At 36.0% G+C, this 14,609-nt stretch overlaps 1 protein-coding gene across 1 annotated transcript in view; it reads right to left on the bottom strand.

Annotated features, from left to right (window-relative positions):
- The window catches only part of LOC126821626 (bromodomain adjacent to zinc finger domain protein 2B), a 50,219-nt gene that overhangs the window by 13,582 nt on the left and 22,028 nt on the right, over nucleotides 1–14,609 (bottom strand). Inside the window, exons 2-3 of the mRNA XM_050550086.2 lie at nucleotides 8,820–8,910; nucleotides 8,071–8,238 (exon numbers count right to left, since the gene is read on the bottom strand). Coding sequence (XP_050406043.2) covers nucleotides 8,071–8,238; nucleotides 8,820–8,886 — 235 coding nt within the window. The 5' untranslated portion in view covers nucleotides 8,887–8,910. The remainder of the gene's footprint in view (nucleotides 1–8,070; nucleotides 8,239–8,819; nucleotides 8,911–14,609) is intronic.

The raw sequence follows: 14,609 nt of genomic DNA, 5'->3' as shown, positions 1-14,609 counted from the left end.
TTGATTATGGACTTGTCATGTGAATAAATGTGTAATCAATAACTTATATAAATTATGTAAAAATTTTATTGAAACCTCAAAAATAATACACAAAGCTGTCATGTTACTTCTTTTGATGGAATTTTTAGTAATTGGTTATATTTATTCTCATGGAAAACATTTAAAAAAAAAATTAATAAATAAAAGGAAAATATACATTAAAAAAAAAAAAAAAAAAAAAAAATATTTTCCTGGAATAGAATTACTGAATTTAATAGCAGCAACATGCAACTATGTTTTTCTGGGGTAAAAGAATTTGATTGAAACTTCAAATTTAATACAAATTTAGTGGCGTTTTTGTAATTGATTCCATTAATTAAAACACATATTAATTATTGTCATGAATCAAAATTACTGTGTTTTTTTAATATTAGTAAAATTGTAACTACCGGTATGTTTTTCTGAGTGATAAATGTAAAATTTTAATACACAAAAGATGTCATTTTTCTTGCTTTAGTGGCATTTTTGTAATTGGTCTCATTAATTAAAACACATTATTTCATGGAATACAATTACTGTAATTAATAGCAATGTTTTAACAATAATTCTCCATTACCTGAGCGATAAGGGCAAAAGAATTTTTGAAAAATGTATCAATGAATGAATGCATGATTGAATCAATTGATGAAATTGAAATGAATTGAATTAAATTGCACTGAATTGAATTGAATTGAAAGAATGAAATTGAAAGGATGAATGAATGAATGAATGAATATATGATTGAATGAATAAATAAATGAATGAAGTATACCATCTTTTTTAGCTCAGTTATTGAAGAAAAGTAGGATGTTAAACCCAATTTCTTTTCATTAGCCAGGTTGACGAAGAAGAGTAAAATGTTAAACTCATTTCAGATATAGCCAAGAAATTTCTTTCCATATTTTTCGGGGATAAATCAATAAAATGTCCATTCATTTCTGAAGTCAAAAATTTCAATAAACGGAAGGAAAAAGTTTCCAACCCTAAATTTACTCCCCACCCCCACTTCAAAAAATTGGACGAGGCCTCAAGAAGCCAGAACACAATTATCTTCCATAAAGACAACTGTAAATCTCTTTAACCAATTCCAACATTTCTATGGAAAACTATTTCTGAAGATCAAATGCATTAGTGCTCCTTTTTCTTTTTGACAGCTGATATCAAGAATGACATCATCATCAGAATTGGACAATCAGTTCTCTTGGCATCAAGAAATCACACAAAATGGAGACTCTCAATTTTAATGCAGAAGAAACCAATATGACTTGATATCCTCGGTCTATGAGTTGCCATTCCATCCCTATATATAGTAACAAAGCCAATAATACTGCAGTAAAAAAAAACTCCAATAGATTTAGATTGGCGGCACAGAAAGAATCTTTTCGGAGACTGATGGGTTGTTCTTATTGATTTTTGTGGAGAAAATTTACTTAAAACCACAGCGATATGTTCAATATACTGCTGTCCTATTGTGATTCCAGACATTTCACGAGAAGATCTCATTCTGTCTCCAGCATGTTACATTAGCCATAAAAACAAATCATAGCACATCAAGAAATCTTGCAGGCAAATCAATAATTTTAGCAGATAAAATTTGAAATAACTTACAAAATCAAACAATATACTAGAAACAACTTTTTTTTTTCTAACAGATTTTATGATGAAATATTTCGTAATATTCGCCGTTACCTCTGGCTTTTTCTTGATGTTAGAGACACAGACTTCGATATACTTTAAACTGATTAATTCTGGGTGAAAGTGTCTTAGAAAGCATTAATGCTAGGTTCATACTATCACGATTGAAATTGTGGTTTTAATCGTGGATTAATCGTAATCTTATCATATATTAAGGCCAGTCGTAGCAATTATGCTGATTGTATTGAAATGTATTTAAATGTATCTGGAAGTACCAGATCGTGTACCCAATAGGGACAATCCTATCGTAACGCAAGTACGACACTGGGAACCTAGCATTAGTCTCATCCAACGATCTGAAGCTCTGAATTTTTCAAAGACATATTTCCTGGCTTACCCAAATATAAACTTGTGGCAGCGTCTTGATATTCAAGTCTATAGACGTTTATTGGTGTATGACACAACACAAAACAAACAGGCAAAATTATCTACCTGGCCCCGAGTTCACATTCTCTGACTTAAGTTAACAATTTACTTAACTTTTAATCACTGTTTATGAGAAATATCTTTGATCCAGTAACACAACAACTTTGTACATAGTTTCTTATTGATATATTTGATACATTAAAAAAACAAAAGTTTTATAAAGGGTTATATTTTAGTCAAAATAATGCGAACAATTTTGAGTAAATTATTAACTTATGTCCGAGAATGCTTTGTGAACCTTGGGCCAGGTATCTTCCGTTACCATCTTTAATCTATTTTTAGCAACAAGTTCTTAACAGTTCAATATTTTTAGTTGATACTCTCTGACCACTTATACTGGACATTTCTTTACATTTTGGGGGAGCCACATTAACAGATGATTTCCCTAGTCTCATTCATGGATAATTGTCCTGGTTCCATTCACAAATGACTGTCCCTAGTCTCACTCACAGATGACTGTCCCTAGTCTCATTCAAAGATGAGTTTCATTCACAGATGATTGTTGTGGTTTTTTCCCAGTCTCATGGTGGTTGTCCCAGTCTCATGACGGTTGTCTTGGTCATGATGGTTGTCTTGGTGTCTCATGGTGGTTGTCCCAGTCTCACAGTGGTTGTCTCAGTCTTATGGTGGTTGTCTCAGTCTCATGGTAGTTATCTCAGTCTCATGGTGGTTGTCCCCGACTAATTCAGGGATAACTGTCGCACTCTCATTGGCAGATGATTGTCTCACTGACAGATGACTGTTCCATTCTCATTCACAAATGACTGTCCCTGTCCCATTCATAGATCATCGTCCCAGTCTCATTCAAGGATTATTAAACCGAGTCTCATTCATGGATCATTTTCCCAGTTTCATGCAAGGATTATTGTCCTGGTTCTTTCATGGATGATTGTCCCAGTCTCATTAACAGACCATTGTCCCAGTCTCATTCAAGGATAAATGTCCCTGTCTCATTAACAGATAATTGTCCCTGTCTCATTAATTTTAACAGATGATTGTCAAAGTTTCATTCACAAATGATTGTCCTAGGCCAATTTCGGAGATAGGTGGTTGATATTGAGCACAATTTAATATTAAACACACCTTATATATGTGTGCCTTGCTAGTGAACTGTGTTGATATCAACAGTTAAGAGAAATGGTTGGATATTTTCAATATATTTATCTTGTTGTTTTGATTGACATTCTGGCAACTGGAACCTGCTTAGATTTATGCTTACAAGGTAGCCTACCAAATATAGATGGGCCACCTTTACAATCTTGGAAGTTGTCATGCAAGCCTGGAAATCAGACACCTGTCACAGACACAATTTCTCTGGTGCCTGTTGATTTGTCTAGCATTGTTTTTTAATATCATTTATAGTACATGTCCGACACAAAATGTCAGGTACCCCTAGTTCTAATTGTGCCTGACATTTTATTAGGTACACAAATAAAATCATTAATTTAGGATCTGGAGACCTACGAATCTATAACACAACATTAGTAAGTTAATTCACACTACACATCATATAAATTTACGAATGTGCAAAATTTGACAAGACACAAGCTAATATTATTATGGTGAACTGTGCTTCAATAAAACTAAATGAAGTTATATATAGTGTATATGCAGGGGTATCTACGTTTACTATACACAAGGAGAGAGAAAAATGAAAGTAGAAAAGCTAAAGTGAAACTAAACTAGTAGTAGTAGTAGTGTTATTAAGAAAGTGCATCACGACATCCAACATTTACAATGTCGCTTACTTTTATCGGCGTCGCTTTGTGAACGTAGAAGGAACTCCAGCCCTGATTGGTTGGCATCGAAGGTCAAACCAAGAGGGTTGAAAGTTGGTGCTAGGCTGTTGTTACCAAGACTACCAGCAAAAAATTCCACGCCGCTACCACCTGCGAGACGTCGGGCATGCTCAGAAGCAGCTAGCCACCAATCAGCCCCACCTATTGAGTAGTGATGTAATAAGAGTGTTACATACAACCCATAATACTACACCAATATGACATGCATATATAACATACAAATACATCAACAATCAGCAAATAGTTTCCGTGACATATTTTAATTTAAAAACAGAAGTTACAAGCTTGTGTAGCATACAGTGTGTTACATGTTTGTCAAATTGTGTGAACAGTCCCGCACAGAATTCAAGAATACAGTCAGAGCGAAATAAACAGATAATGTAAAAAAAAAAAACACTTGCCTACCATTCGGAATATTTTTAGTCATATGTAAGCTACATGTAGACGAGATAAGGTCTACCACTGTCCTACCATTGGGAATATTCTTAGTGGAGTCATATATAAGCTACATGTAGCAATATGGCCTATCATTCGGAATATTCTTAGTCACATGTCTTTTACATGTAGCAATAAGGTCCATCCTTTCTATTCCCCATAAATTATTATCTAGCTACACTGGCCTACAGCTTATAACTTTAGTTACATCTGCTAATCAATATAACCGTCTGTAAAATTTTTAGAGTAGCCTCCCCTTTGACCACAAAGTGGCACAAAGCACTTGGGCAAGACTGCCTTATCACTGCACCTCAGTTGTTAAAAAATGGCCGTAATTGATGGAGAGATGTTAGGATGGCAAACACACTAACACTGTTGTTATACATAATTGTCACACATTATAATTTGAGTGTTCAGAACACTGTGTCATATGATGTATGCATGTACATAACTAGCAAGCAGCCGTTCAAGTGGAGAGACAGAGAGAGATAGAGAGAGACAGAGAAATGGGTTTAACGTCCACTCGACACAAACTAGGTCATTTTGGAACTAACATATGGTTCAATTTTATTTCAATAATTCACTTGCACGTAGGTGTCTTTAGTAGCGGGAGGGAACAAGAGGACCCGGAAAAAACCCACAAGGTTGGACAGGCGACGCTACTCCTTGTCACGTACAACCAAGGAATCGAAAGCACGCCAGTTGACTCAATGACAGACCCTATCATGCAGCGCACACCATTCGGCCATCAAACACCCCCAGTCAAATGGATATTATTATGAATGTAATGATAGAGAAAACATCTCATAAAAACAGGTTCAATGATGAATAATCATTTGCATATCGCTTCCCAGTGATAAGAGTAACAGAATAAGATCCACTGCGAAGTGGTTAAATCGAATGTAGGCCTACCCATAACTGTATGAATAACCAATCTCAACCAGTAAGGCTAGTAACATACAACAGAGAGAGAGAGGGAAGGGGAAATGTGTTTTAACGTTCACTCGACACAATTATTAGGTCATTTCGGGACTGACATATGGTTCAATTTTATTTCAGTGGGAGAAAACCCATGAGGTTGGACAGGCGACCCTACTCCTTGTCACGTACAACCGGGGATTCGAAACCACACCAGTTGACTCAATGACAGGCTTTATGATACAGCACGCACATGCTAACCATTCGGTCATCCAACCCCCCAGCGTGGATTAAAGGGACACTATGGGAGATTAGATAAAGAGCTGGCAGTTCTCACTATAATAGTTAAAAAATAGATAATAAATGTAAAGGGAATATGTTGAAAATTTCAGCAGCCAAATTGATCCACTCTGAACTGAGATATTAGTGATTGAATTTTAGGCCTAGCCTCAATCATCATTACTAAAGTCAGTACGATAAAAACAGTCTCGATTATCCATTTTTGGATTTAATCATCAATGAGCGTTCAAATCCAGTGAATATCTGACACATAAGATGGCAGCGAGAGTTGATAAAGGTCTTGTCAAGTTAATAAATGTCTAATTAATAGTTTATATAACATTTCAGGCCTAAAGAAAGACCTGAAATAGGCAGATTTAGATCTTGCATAATGTGTGTTTAAATAATAAATATAGTTTATGTCTATTTGATATCTGTGTCATTGGTTTAATGATTCACGTGGGTTAAGACATAAGAAATTAAAAAACTTACACACGGTTAGTGCTAAATGATAAGGCCAGCTCAATTTTTCGTCAAGGGTCACGAGATGTAAACAGGGCTAGCACTAATCCCAACCCTAACCCTAACCCTGGACCTAGACCCAATGCTTACCCTAACTCTAACCTACAATCTCGCCAACAATCACATGCCCTAACCTTATTTACATCTCAACAACCTTGACAAAAATTGAGCTGGCCTTAACAAATAGATTTAGCACCTTACACATAGGCCAGAGACACATTAATAATCTTTTAATAAAAACTGAATGAGTGGGTTTCATCCTAATTAGAAATCTTTTATTTAAATATGAGCTTTCTATTAAACCAGGAAAAAACTAATTCTAAACACATATAGCGAGAGAGAGAGAGAGAGAGAGCGCTTAATGTCCACTCACACAAACTAGGTCATTCCGGGACTAATATATAGTTTAATGTTATTTCAATAATACGCTTGCATGTAGGGGTCTTTAGCAGTTGGAGGAAACCGGAGGACCAGGAGAAAACCCGCGAGGTTGGACAGGCGACCCTACTCCTTGTCATGTACAATCGGGGAATCAAAACCACGCCAGTTGACTCAATGACAGACCTTATGATACAGCGCGCAAATGCTAACCATTCAGCCATCCAACCCCCTTAACTTCATAGCATAATGTAAATTAGAAATGAAATGGGGTTTAACATCCTACTGTTCTGCTCCAACTGGGCTAATGAAGACGGGCATACGCCATACACTATGCTTTGAGGCAAATTTTTCCTGGAAAGAAGCGCTACGGCCTACTCTTATATCGAATTCTGAACGACTAGAATACGCCCCGGAAAATCCCGATGAATTTTTTCAGCAACACTGGGATCGAACCTACGACCTGCAGGCTAGAGGTAATTTAGACAAAATAGTAAAGTTCTCTAGTATTACACATGAATATAAAAATCTTAATAGTCCAACTATAAAAACGGTAATTCATGACAGACAAGAAATTAATTTTCTCTCATGAATTACCGATCGTAGCCATGTTTGGAAACTATCATTTTTCTAAAATGCACTATTTTTCCGGCGTGTAAAATGACCGATTGGTCAGATCTAGTTTGGGTCATTTTCCATAGCCCTTGGTCTCGACCGGCATATATACGGCCGACATGGAACCCGTGCATGAACCTACTCAATTAAAAGAATCTGATCGTCACTTGATGGATTGTGAAATCCTTGCAAACTACAATACTGTGAAAGATAAATCTTTAAAAGAAACATCAGTTCAAAGATTGGCACATTGGAACATTCCAAGTGGCTAATTGGATCATTCCAATCAAGTGGCTTATTGAACTTTTCCAAGTGGCTAATTGGACCATTCCAAGTGGCAAATTGGACCATTCCAAGTGGCAAATTGGACCATTCCAAGTGGCAAATTGGACCATTCCAATTAAGTGGAACATTGGACTGTTTCAATCATGTAGCTTACTGAACTTTTCCAAGTGGCACATTGGACCATTAAAGGAAAGGGCACATTGGACCATTCCAAGGAAGTGGCACATTGAACAATTTCAAGGAAGTGGCACATTGAACCAATCCAACTGGCATTTTGAACCAATCCAACTGGCATGTTGAACCAGTCCAACTGGCATGTTGAACCAATCCAACTGGAACAAGGAACCAATCCATCTGGAATATTAAACCAATCCATCTGGCACATTGAACCAATCCAACTGGCACATTGAACCAGTCCAACTGGCACATTGAACCAAACCAACTGGCATATTGCCCCTCATGATCTTTTATAAAATATAATTAATTTTACTCCAAATATCAACAGCTTGCAGCTTGCAGATATCAAAATAGAATCAAAAATCTCATTAATGTAACCAATGCTATTTTTCTTAATTTATATGGTGCATCTAAAGTCATACGATTAATACTGGGCACATTGAACATAAAACATTGGCCACCCCGGATAAAAACAATGCTGAACCCCTATCATTAATTATTTCAAAAAAATAACATGTCTTACCTGCAGCTGGATTGAAAGCAGGATTTAATAAAGGGCTTGACAGGGCTCCGAGTCCACCAAATAATGAAGGTGCGAACATAGGCTGACGTCCGAGCAGAGAAAAAGCACTGGGAAGATGAGCTAAAGAAGGAAATGGCAGACCTCCAGCCATTGATGTGGGTGGTGGACCTATAAAACAAAACAAAACAATAATATAAATAACTGAATTGAGAACTAATTTGGGTAAAAAAATATATTGATTTAATCTAAGAAGATGGAATGCCACTTATCTAGAAAGTGGAAATAATGCCACTTACCCAGAAGATAAGAAATAACGTTACTTACCCAGAAGATAGAAATAAAGCCACTTACCCAGAAGGTGGAAATAATGCTATTTACCCAGAAGTTGAAAGTAATAGCATTTACCCAAGATAGAAAGAATGTTACTTACCAAGAAAATGGATAGAATGTCACTTACACAGAAGGTGGAAATAATGCCACTTACCCAGAAGATGGAAAAAATGCCAAGCACCCAGAAAGTGGAGATTATGCCACTTACCTCGAAAGTGGAGATTATTCCACTTACCTAGGAAGCGGAAATTATGCCACTTACCCAGAAGATAGAAAGAACATCACTTACCCAGAAGATGGAAATAATGCCACTTACTCAGAAGATAGAAAGAATGTCAAATTCCAAGAAGAATGAAAGAAAGATAGCTAGCTACCCAAAAGATGCCACTTTCCCAGAAGATGAAAAGAATGTCACTTACCCAGAAGATGATTAGTGGGATCAAATAGGCCATGGCCAGGGCTTGGGGGAGGATCTTCTTTGCTCATAGCATTGATAACGATTTCTTAGCACTGAAATACAAATAGAATACATATAAATATATTAGGTACCAACAACAATACAACATGCGTGAGAGAAAGAGAGAGAAATGGGGTTTAACGTCCACTCATCACAAACTAGGTCATTTCGTGACTAACATATGGTTTAATTTTATTTCAATAATTCACTAGCGCGTAGGGGTCTTTAGCAGTGGGAGGAAACTGGAGAAAACCCACGAGGTTGGACAGACGACCCTACTCCTTGTCACATACAACCGAGGAATCGAAACCACCCCAGTTTACTCAATGAAAGACTTCATGATACAGCTCACACAGCTAACCATTTAGCCATCCAACCCCCCAAAACATGCCTTTCCACATACAAGGTGGCTAATGGTTTAACAAATGCACTTTAGATCATAAGGTCTGTCATTACGTCAAGTGGCATGGGTTCGATCCCAAGCACGTATAAGACAAAGAGTACAGTCACCTGTACACCCTCGTGGGTTTCTCCAAATCCGTTATAGATTCCTTCTACTTCTAAAGACTCTTATTATGGCAAGTAATTTATTAAAATAAAATTGAACAATGTGGACTTTAAACCCTCTCTCTCTCTCTCTCTCTCTCTCTCTCTTCCATTCCATCTCTCTCTCTCTTTCATCTTTCTCTCCCCTTCTCTCTCTTCCCTTTCTCTCCATATACAGGCTCTGCCCGAAAAAAGTCGCTATATTGTCTTGTCATTTTCTCTGGCACAAATTAGGTTTTTTTATTAGTGTTTTCAATGTTATTTATAATACATGGCGGCCACAAAGTTCAAAATGGCAGGTGTTCTTTCATTATTACAAGACATTTTGTCAGGAACAACTAAAACCATTATTTCTTCGTCTGCTTATCTTAAAAGGGTTGGGTGATGGAGATAACATCAGACATTATGCGCAATTGAAATAAAATTGAACCATGTGTTAGTCACGAAATGACCTAGTTTGCGTTGAGTAGAGTTAAACCCCATAATACACCTCTCTCTCTCTCTCTCTCACTCTCATGAAATTAAGAATTTTGTATTCATTGAGAAAATGCATGTTTACACTAAGATACCCCACCACAAAGCCTGATTATAGAATCAAGAGGGAGACAGAGCCCATGTTGATGATGGGCAACATCTCAAAAAAAAGAAATGTGACGATAAAATTTAATTTTGGTGATAATTGTGGCGATAATTTTGGGATAAATGGCGATCCTTTTTGAGAAGCAGCAGAAACAAAATCTTAAAAATAAATTTCTAATAATATTTCATCTTAGACTACTGACCATTACATTGAGTGTCGGGCACAATAACGTGGCAGACGACTATAAATTAATCAACTAGCTGATAATCCAGAAGCTATCAATATGTAATACTAATCAATTGTCTTGGATTAATGGTTTGAGTTGAATAATAATTATCAATGATAAAGTCTATCTCAAGTCATTATTAACACATCATAATTAATCCAAGCAAATAGTAGGTGATTGTCCGCGTGGTTAAAAGGGCTAATCATAGGCTTTGATATTCTAACAAGACAACTCATTGATCAACATGACGTGCCCTTCGACAAGTTTTTAAAGGTACAGGGATAGATAATCTCCGTGTTTTTGGTTATTAACAATCAAATTCTACATTATTAAAGTATTATGAATGGTTTATGAGGTATGCTAGAGCAGTGATTCTCAATCAGTGTGCTACGAGATCTTCCTAAATGTGCCGCGAAATTTTGAACAGCACACTAAGAAATTTTTTCAGTAAAGAAGCCAGCTAATTGATAAAATTCGAAACACTGTAATAAAGTAAGTTTATAGCTGTGTTTTTCTTTTTTTAGTTTGAGTCATTCTATGTGTCTATGACTGGTCTGTCTCACAGTTTTATGCCATCTATGACTTGCCATGTTTTTATTTTGCAAAATTCAAATATTTTTCATACATATTTAGACAGGTGTGCCGCTATTTTTTCATGTGTTCCAAGGTGTGCCTTTGGCAAAAAAAAGGTTGACACTTTTAATTGTATACAAAAAAAATAAGTAAATTTCTTTTCCATGGAAACACAAAAATTATTAAATAAGAGAATTTTCTTGTAAGCTGATATAATTATGTTGATGTGTTTACAACAGTCAACAGAAGTGAGCGCTACCTATGAGTTTCTCTGAAATCTTTTGATGGGCCTATTCTTAATCAGGTGGGTTGGATGGTCGAATGGTTAGCATGTGCGTGCTGTATCATAAGGTCTATCATTGAGTCAACTGGCATGGTTTCTATTCCCCAGTTGTACGTGACAACAAGGAGTAGGGTCTCCAGTCCAACCTCGTGGGTTCTCTTAACTCTCTCTCTCTCTCTCTCTCTCTCTCTCTTTAATCTGATTAAATCCAAACAGGTAGACTATCTACCTTTGATATTTTGTACTGATACAGCTAATGATGACAGGTATAAAAATTTAATCATTGGGATGTTTTTAATCATAATAAGTATTGTACACTTAAAGACACATTATTGGAGATTAGATAAAGAGCTGGCAGTTCTCACTATAATAGTTAAAAACTTGATAATGTAAAGGAAATTTGCTGAAATTTCAGTCAAATTGATCCACTCTGAACCGAGAATTTAGCGATTGAATTTGGGCCTATCCTCGATCATCATTACTAAAGTCGGTACGATAAAATATATACTCTTGATTACCCATTTCTTGATTTAATCATGAATGAGCGTTGAGCAGCAAATCTGATCCTAATCCAGTAAACGTCGCAGGCTAACCATGACATCAAGAGTAGATTATGGTCTTTATCAGTTAATTAATGTCTAATTAATAATTTAGATAACATTTCAGGCCTAAAGAAAGGTCTGCAATAGACAGATTTAGCTCTTGCATAATGTTTTTTTAACCATACAAACCTTATTTTTTTTCCTTTCAAGATTTTCCGATATATTCATTATGTTTTCAAGACGAAAAAACTAAACCATGTAAAGAAGAAAATATGATTATACTTTGAAATACAATTAAACTTTCATTTATCAAAAAGTGTTTGACAGTTTTCATGTATCCTGATATAGAAACCCTTTGTATGTTTTAGGATTTGATTTGCCGAATAAAATAAATTTACAATGGTCTTGTCATGTTAATAATTAATGTCGAATTAATAATTTAGGCCCAAAGAAAGATCTGCAATAGGCAGATTTAGCTCTAAGTTATAAACCTATAACGGTAAATCTCTTTGATCTTTGGGGTATATTCTATATTTCTAGGCCCGGAATAACTTGTGGTCTGAAAGTCGGGGGCGGCTTTGAATATATACTGGGGAATTTGAGGTTATTCTTCTGAAATTTTTTCTTTAAATCTCTGACGTGATTTTTCATCGAGGGAAGGCTTTTTATTTCCATAAGAAAACATAAGGTTTTTCTTGCTGGAATTCTGGGACATTCTCATTTTACGCACATGTAAACATAGACGGTTTATAAGCAAGATAAAGTCCTCGATTTCGGTTATGCTGGGGAAGAAAGACTTTAGAAAAAAACCCTTGACAGAAAAACATTGGTCTGTCGGCCTCGGTTATTTTCCCCAGTCTCTGCTCTATCCTACACATAATGCATGTTTAAGTTGTGGAAAATCTGATATTTGATATTTTCCTTAAAATGCAAAATATGTTCAGAAACATAAAGAAACCTGAACAGTGACACGAGACTTGGGAAATATTCTAACACAATTATTACTTTAATTCCATAGCATCGAGCATTAATTCCCTCATTCAAAACTATCAATTACAACACGATTCCTCGGGCTTTTAACTAAGACTGCAGTCATAAACCGATAAATTAGACCAAACGGAGAAATTATTGAAGAGCATCTGACCTTACTGGTGTGTAACAAGCAGAGCGAAGACCATATTCTTAGATTTCTATTGATTCGTGGTCTTAAGGAACTTCTGTACGTCAAGTATACGACAAATAAATCATAATTCCTCTACACTTCTTCTCGTCAGACCGACTGTATTTCCCCCCATAACTAATAAAATCTTATTATACCATCAACTGGTGGAGATTAGACTCTGTTTATCATGATAATATACCTTCAGGCCCTCTCTCTCTCTCTCTCTCTCCCCCTTATATTTTTATCATATGATTTCAGCAGACAGTTATTATGCAGAGAGAGTGAGAGAGAGAGAGAGAGAGAGAGAGAGGTTAATGGCCATGTATTTATCACACAATCTTATAGGCTAATCAAATGTGATATACATGTAGCATGAAAAGGGGGTGGGGAAGGAGGGAGGGAGAGAGAGAGAGAGAGAGAGAGAGAGAGAGAGAGAGAGAGAGAGAGGTTTAAGGTCCAGTATTTATCATACAGTCTTATAGGCTAATCAAATGAGATATACATGTAGTATGAAAAGGGGTGGGGAGAGAGAAAGAGAGAGAGAGAAAGAGAGAGGGAGAGAGAGAGAGGTCCAGTATTTATCACACAATCTTATAGGCTAATAAAATGAGATATACATGTAGTATGAAAAGGGGGTGGGGAGAGAGAAAGAGAGAGAGAGAGAGAGAGAGAGAGAGTGGGAGAGAGAGAGAGGGGAGGAGAGAGAGAGAGGGAGGAGAGAGAGAGAGAGAGGGAGGGGAGGAGAAGAAAGTGAGGGAGAGAGATGTGTTAAACTTCACTCAATAATACAAAATAGGGCATTTCAAAACCAACAAATGGAATTTGTTGGAGACGCATCTGTCCGAATAAAATTTCCCTCATAGTACACTTAATGGTGTAGGAGCATCTTTGTTCCACCAGTTTGTGCTTAATAGCAGAACAGTAAACACCACGTTATTTCATTTCATGTCTTTTTTACAGTGCGCACCTGCTAACCATTCAGCCATCCAACCCCCCATATGGACATAGAGGGTACCAGTATTATTCTTTTACAGTAAGATATTTAAAAAGTTGTTTCTTGAAAAAGTTTAAAGATACATTATGTAAGATTTAGATAAAGGGCTGGCCATTCTTGCTATAATAGTTCCAAAATAGATAATGTAAAATGAATAATTCGAAAATTTCATTGAAATTACTCTATTGCGAGCGAAGATATTAGCCTTTGAAGGTTTGACAAAACGTGTGCAATAATTTCAACCACCGTACTGGTTGTTCGAAGCTAAGTCTCGCTCTTCCATTTTTAGCTTAAATCAAAATATGTTCTAATCTATTTAATATTGGAGAAATCTGATGCCATCGAGAGTTGATTATGGCCTGGATAAGTTAATTAATGTCCCATTAATAATTTAGAAAACATTTCAGGCCTAAAGAAAGACCTGCAATAGGCAGATTTAGTTCTTGCATAATGTATGTTTAAGTTAGTCGTCAGTTTTAAGTAAGATCCATATCCATCTTTGTTCGACCAGTTGATGCTGAATAGTAAAACAGTAAACCCCATTTCATTTCATTTCATGGGTTTTTTATATTACACATTTTGATGTTTGAGATCTGAAGAATGTGCAGCAAACACTTAATCACAAAAAAAACCATAAAAAAAAAACCATAAAAACATCGCAAGTTATATTTAGATTCAGACAAAAGCTAAATAGAAAATACAGTTTTCAAACTATTCAATTTTTGTAGTTGCCACGACAACAACAAGTGTTGGGAAAGGAACAGTTTGTTGTACGTTTAAATTGAAGTGGTCTATTTACAGTGACGATCATTACTCAAATTGTTGCGATGTAAGACAGGAGAGAAG

This window comes from Patella vulgata, chromosome 5 (genome assembly GCF_932274485.2).
Source record: "Patella vulgata chromosome 5, xgPatVulg1.2, whole genome shotgun sequence".
Lineage (NCBI taxonomy): Eukaryota > Metazoa > Mollusca > Gastropoda > Patellidae > Patella > Patella vulgata.
This window is presented reverse-complemented; position numbering and strand designations above follow the sequence as displayed.